Source organism: Corvus moneduloides, chromosome 6, assembly GCF_009650955.1.
Source record: "Corvus moneduloides isolate bCorMon1 chromosome 6, bCorMon1.pri, whole genome shotgun sequence".
NCBI lineage: Eukaryota > Metazoa > Chordata > Aves > Passeriformes > Corvidae > Corvus > Corvus moneduloides.
In genome coordinates, this window is record NC_045481.1 from 3,448,315 (window position 1) to 3,454,670 (window position 6,356).

At 53.1% G+C, this 6,356-nt stretch overlaps 1 protein-coding gene across 1 annotated transcript; it reads left to right on the forward strand.

Annotated features, from left to right (window-relative positions):
• The first annotated feature begins 1,448 nt into the window (after positions 1-1,448).
• Positions 1,449-6,227, forward strand: LGALS3 (galectin 3). The gene is made up of 7 exons (XM_032112691.1): positions 1,449-1,523; positions 3,781-3,834; positions 3,952-3,974; positions 4,266-4,688; positions 4,837-4,925; positions 5,186-5,354; positions 5,972-6,227. Exons 3-7 carry the CDS (start codon positions 3,957-3,959, stop codon positions 6,125-6,127), a joined length of 855 nt encoding a protein of 284 aa, XP_031968582.1. The 5' UTR covers positions 1,449-1,523; positions 3,781-3,834; positions 3,952-3,956; the 3' UTR covers positions 6,128-6,227.
• Positions 6,228-6,356: the final 129 nt, after the last annotated feature.

The window sequence follows — 6,356 nt, forward strand, 5'->3', positions numbered from 1 at the left end:
AGCCTTGGAGTGAAATCCTGAAAATAGCAATATGGGTTTTCCATGAAAATCTCTCTTCCTAAATACATCTTGAGAGACTCTTAGGGAGGAAGGGAAAAACCTGTGCATTAAGGATTTCATGTAGCCTTGTCTGTGTTACAGACTCAGGAAGCTCCAGCTCCTCATGCCATGGATCAAGGATCCTTCAGCATTACTGGCTTGAACCCTCTCCAGCTCCCTTTGCCCTAAAACACCTCCAAAGATATTGCAGTGTTTGTTTACAGTGGGGTGGGTGCTGTGAGAGGCAAGTGAAACAACACTCCCTAATTAAGTGTATTTCTTATGTACTGATATACTTAATATATATTACTTAATATTTATGTTAAGTATAATAAATATATATATTTCCCTGAAATACTTAATTTTCAGCCACTCCCGCGGGTATTCCTGGCATTTTTACACACTCGAGTTTGGTCTGAATCCCTGTGACAAGTATTACATGAAGCTGAAGGATGTTAAAATCCAGGCTGGAGCCCCAGTGGAGAGGAGGCTGCCCTCTTTCAAGTCAAATCTTTTAGAGAATCAGAGCTGACCCAGAGGAACTTATATTAAAATTAATCAAACCCAAAGTCAACAGATTTTTGCCCTTTTTTTGGATATCAGCTGCAGTATCAGCTGAGCCCTTTAGCTGAGCTAAAGAAGCAGTTTCTACATCTGTGATGACACCAATTAGAGGGTTCGTCCCTTGGTAAGCTTTGGTCAGCCCTGAATTGGTCAGGGAGGTGGATTAAATGGTCATTGTGTGTTGTCTTCCAACTGAAATCCTCTGTTCTGTTTGATTCTAATCTAGTCCAGTCTATTCCATTCCATTCTAATTCCTTCCCTTTCCCTTCTCCCAGCAGCGCAGTGCAGCAGATCAGGATTTCAGCACAAAACCACCTCGTTCTTTTCCATTGCTTCAAGCCGTGGAGCCCATTGAGCAAACCAGAGATGATTCACCCTCAACCTCAAATAAAATCGGGCTTGTTGAAATTCCAGCTGCCTCTAACAGCTTCCCAGAGCCCGTCCTCTGCCGGCCTCGCTGCGTCGGGGGGAAGCAAAGATTTTTTTTGGCCTTTATTTTTTCGGGGTTAAGGAGAAAATGTTCAGAGCTTAAAAGCCAATTTGTGTTTTACTGAGCTTCACTAAAGCTGGGGGAATGGGGCAAACAGGAGATGGCAAGGGCAATGGAGACACGGGCAAACCGCTGGCAAGGAAAACATCTGGCAGCGGCTCCAGGTGGGCAGGGCAGGAAAACGGGAACCGTGCGTGGAACGGACCCGCGCGAAGCAAACCACAAACCACGAGAAAACCAAATTACTCTCTGTTAACATCCCCCGTTGGTGATGTCACCACTGATAAGGGGAAATAACTCGCTGTTCTGGGCTGTCACGGGTGTCCCCGGCGTGGGGACCCTCCCGGCACCGCCCCGTCCCCGCCCCCGGGCGGGTCCCGCCGAGTCCCGGTGCGGGAGCCCAGAGCCGCCGCGGAGCCGCCGCACGCAGGTGAGGGGCTGCGGCTCCCGCGGGGACCCCGGGGGAGAACAGGGGGATTAGGCACAGGTATCCTTGGAAAGGAAGGGTTAGGGGTGCTCTCGTCCCCTCGGAGTGCGAGGTGGGACACGCGTGAGCTCCTCCGGGCTCTGCGGTTCGGGGCGCGCGGAAAGCCCTCGCTGGATTTAGGGATAATGGTGGGATGGTGACTGTGGAGGAGCTCGAAGGGTGTTCGCAACTCGCGAGGTGCTGGGCAGCCCTGCCCGTGCCCCAAAATCCTTGCGGGGTGGGGGGTGGGAGGCTGGGACACCCAGGAGAGCAGCTGCAGGAATAGCACCGAAGGGGAGAGCACTGGTGTTTCTTTCCCAAACGGAAGTTTTTTTCCACTTGCTGTGAATATAGGGAATGTTTGGGGTGCTTCACGAACGTCAGCTCTGGGATGTTTCCTGCAGCTGATCCTCTGCCCCGGCAGATCATCGTATTAGTACATAAAAAATACAGTTAATTAGGGAGTGCTGCTTCAATTGCCTCTCACTCAAGTGAGTTTGAGCTCAGCTGCGCAAATGCTGTTGGAAATCAGAGCCCAAGTACTCGATGAGGAGCAGCTGAGGGAGCTGGGAAAGGGGCTCAGCCTGGAGAAAGGGAGGCTCAGGGGGGACCTTGTGGCTCTGCACAAGTCCCTGACAGGAGGATGGATCTGGGAGGGATTCAGGCTCTGCTCCCCGGGAACAAGGGACAGGATGAGAGGAAATGGCCTCATATTGCACTAGAGGAGGTTTAATTGGATATTAGGGAAAATTTCTTCGTGGAAAAGGTTGTCCAGCCCTCGAACAGCTGCTCAGGGCAATGTTGTAGTCCCCATTTCTGGAGGGATTTTAAAGCCGTGTGGATGTGGCACTTGGGGACATAGTGCTGGAGGAATGGTTGGACTCAATGGTCTTAAAGGGCTTTTCCAGCCCCAGTGATACTGTGATTCTCTGCAATCCATCATTGGGGCACTGCTGAAGAAGGTGGGAGAAAACCCCTTCCCACAGCAGCGGGCAAATAACCCAGAGGGGCATTTCCAGAGAGCTCCAAGAGCTCCAACACTGCAGTGACAGGAAAGGTGGCACCGGGCTCCAAGCCCGACTGCACCCTTTGGTGGCAGAGGAGTAGTGGTTTTTGGAGATTTTGGTTACAAACAGCAAGCTGTCCAGACCTGTCTCCAGACCCAGCTGGGAGACACGAGACTCCGGCCACCCTGTCCCACCAGGGCCAAGGGGAGCAAAACTGCTGCTCCCTGAGGTATTCCAGGGGAACAGGGGGATCGTGCAGGACCTCCCACTGGAGCAGCACAAGCCGCTGGCAACCATGGAGCAAACCTGACCTGGCCGGATCCAGGCCAGGGGAGTCAGCAGGAGCTGTGTGTGCACCCCTGGCTTCACCTGCCAAACTGATGGCAAACCCAAGGGCTTTAAAAAGAACCCAGAAGGCAAATAAAACTTTGGAAGATATGGGCTGTTCAAACAGTCTGGGCTGCTGGATGCTGCCTTAAAAACCCCGTGGGCTCAGGAGAATGAGTGTTTTACAGGGAGAGGAGTTATTTGCTGGGTGTGAAACTCGGGGGTTTGTTGCTCCTGCGGCAGGGCAGCCGCGCCGCCTGCGAGCTTTGAGCACCCGAATGTTTCTTTCAAAGAGAATTTGCCTTCTCTGCTTTAAATTTGGAATTTTCCTTTTCTCTCCCTGTTTCTGGCTGTCCCTTTTTCCTTCTCTTATGAATGCTCCCTTTGATGGGAGGAACCCAGCTCGGGCTATTCCTGTGCGCAGGCAGGTGTGTGTTCGGCCAGGCCGCGTCGTGGACTCATAAAACTTGCAATGCAGCTTTTATCCGCTGGCCCGGAGCCGCCGTGTCCCTCCCACGGTGCCCTCCGGCCGGAATGGGACAATTGTGGATACATGGGAGGGGGAAGGGGACCTGTATCCATGGCTGCCGCCCTCCTCTCCCCATTCCAGCCCAGTCCCGGGGTGGCTGCGCGTCCCCGATGCGCTGTGCTGGATCTGCAGCTCGCACGCAGCTCCTGGTTGATGCTGTGCCTCCTGCATCCCCCGGGAATTCTGTTTGGGTTTTTTAATGGAAATCCTTTCCCGGATGGTGCCTCAGGGCTGGGGAAATGAATAACACTGAGAGTGTTGTAAGCTCAGTGGTGGATTTCATCCGGAGAGTGTCTGGGCTGGGCTCACCCCGGAGCGTTCGGGCTGCTCATGGCAGTGACTCCCGTTTATCCCACAGGTGTTGGACCAGGATTTGTTCTGTGGCACCGGAGCTGTCGGCTCTGCTGGGCAGGTATGTGATGAGAACTCAGCAATTGCCACTGTAAACTGTAACTCCCCTCAAAAATCTCTGTTTTTTGGAGGGTGCAGGTTAAAAATGACTGAAGCTTCTTTTGTCTTTTTGTTTCAGGAAAAATGTCAGACGGTTTCTCCGTAAGTATGGATTTCTTTCAAAAACCATGGGGGCTGTGGCTGTGGCCTTGAAGCAGAGACCTTTGGCTGGGATGGGAGGGAATGTGTCCTTGCTAACCTGTGTAAATCCCCAAATCCTCTCCAGCTGCGTCAGCACTTACTCGTTTTCTGGAAAAAACTGGGGGGCACCTGAGAGTTGAACTCTTGCCCTCAGCACACGCTTCAGGCTACCAAAGATGGATGTTGGAGAACTCAACGTGATCCCAGGAGGAATCTCCCCCTCCTGACCCTTGTCTTCTCCTCTGCCCCCAGTTATCCGACGCCTTGGCCAACAGCAACAACCCAGCCCCCTGTGCCCCCCCTGCCCAGGGCTGGCCCTCCTGGGGGAACCAACCAGCAGCTCCTGGGACATTCCCAGGGTATCCTGGAGCACCAGGGGCCTATCCTGGAGCACCAGGGGCCTGTCCTGGAGCACCAGGAGCGTACCCAGGAGCACCTGGAGCTTATCCTGGAGGACCAACAGGACCGGGAGCATACCCAGGAGCACCTGGAGCTTATCCTGGAGGACCAACAGGACCAGGAGCATATCCAGGAGCACCTGGAGCATTCCCTGGAGCGCCAGCAGCAACGGGGCCGTTTCCCACCCCAGGACAACCATCCAGTGGCTCTGGATTGGGGCCTTCTGCTCCTCAGGGAGGACCAACTCCTCCTCAGGGAGGACCGACTCCTCCAATGGTAATGGCTCCATCATTTTGAGGGTTTCTGTGTCTTCAGTAGCTGGTTTTGCTTGGCCACAGGAGGGACCTGGGGCTGGTTATCCCCAGGGTGGCATTTGGCTTCTGACATGATTTTTTGTTGACACCAAATCCCTGTTGTCTCCCAGAAAGTCCCCTTTGAGCTGCCCCTGCAGGCAGGACTCGTCCCTCGGCTGCTCATCACCATCACTGGGACCGTGAACCCCAACCCAAACAGGTACTGGGGGCGTCCAGCTCCGAGGGTGGGGGGTTTCCATGGGGCACTGGGGGTGGAGCAGGGAGGGCTGGAATTTGCTTTCCATTCCTGCATAACACCTGCCTGGTGTACCATCAAATATTACCCTAAATAAATGTGTAAATGCACTGTTGTTGCCCAGCGGGGTCTGTGGGGTTTTCTTTCTGCTGTTTTTGGGAAGCCCTGTAACAGAGTCCAGGGCTTTTGTGGCAAAAGCAGCAATTCCATTATTGTCTTTGCAGGTTTTCACTGGATTTCAAGAGAGGGGATGACGTTGCCTTCCACTTCAACCCCCGCTTCAACGAAGACCACAAGAAAGTCATTGTCTGCAATTCCAAGTTCCAGAATAACTGGGGGAAGGAGGAAAGGACAGCTCCCAGGTTTCCATTTGAAGCTGGAAAACCCTTCAAGGTACCAGAAAAAACCATTCCAGCTCAGTCTCAGTGCACCAAAAGCACTGAGAGGGTTTGGGCAACAAGACCTGTGTAAGGACATTGATGCTTTAGCACGGGAATCAGCTCCCAGGGGTGCTTCTGGGGCAGCCACCCCATGTGCTTCCCTGGCTGTCCCCACAGCACCTCCCCAGCTCTTCTGACCCCCTCCTGCAGCTCCAGCTGCCCAGGGCATAACTTCTTCCCCCTTCTGCTATCCCCATGGATTATGAAACCCTCCTTATTTACACTGTTGTTCTGCAGCAGTGGTTGGACAGGTTTCTGTAGCGTGTTTTCCCTGCTGGCAGCTCTTCACGAGGTTTTTTTCCTATAAAGGAGGTTCACACTGTGCAATTCTGCTTTGAGTGATTGGCATAGGGATGAGGAGGCAGAAACTGGGCTAAAACATGGAGCAGGGAGAGCACAGGAGAGTTTTGGGAAGGTAAAGGCCACTGATGTTGCACCTCCAGCTCCTCCATATGCCCCAGGGCTGGACTCAGCTGGCAGCAGCCTCCAGCCAGTGCCAGCCTGCGGCTTTAAACTTCTTCTAGAACAAATCCAATGCGTTTTGGGGCTGATTTGGGGTTTTCTTTTCAGCTCCAGATCCTTTGTGAGACGGATCACTTCAAGGTGGCCGTGAACGATGCTCACTTGCTGCAGTACAACTTCCGCGAGAAGAGGCTGAACGAGGTCACCAAGCTCTGCATCGGGGGGGACATCGCCCTCACCAGCGTCGTGCCCACCATGATATAACTGGGGGGGGACTCTGGGCAAACTGTGCTCCTTCTATGGTCTAACAAAAGTGCCTTCTCCCAGGACCATTGTGGGGTAATAAAACATTTTACCTGAAAAATTTGTTTTTTATAATATCTCAGAAGACAAGACGCCCTCCGGGCAAGCTGAGTTCTGATGTGGCAGGAGCTGAATTCTTGCTGTAGAGACAGAAACAAGGAGTTTGATTTCTGTGGAGAGGAGTACTTGG

Coding starts and splice junctions, on each gene's coding strand:
- LGALS3 (XM_032112691.1), top strand. Junction 4,926..5,185: donor GTGAACCCCAACCCAAACAG/GTACTGGGGGCG, acceptor TTGTCTTTGCAG/GTTTTCACTGGATTTCAAGA. Junction 5,355..5,971: donor AAGCTGGAAAACCCTTCAAG/GTACCAGAAAAA, acceptor TTTTCTTTTCAG/CTCCAGATCCTTTGTGAGAC.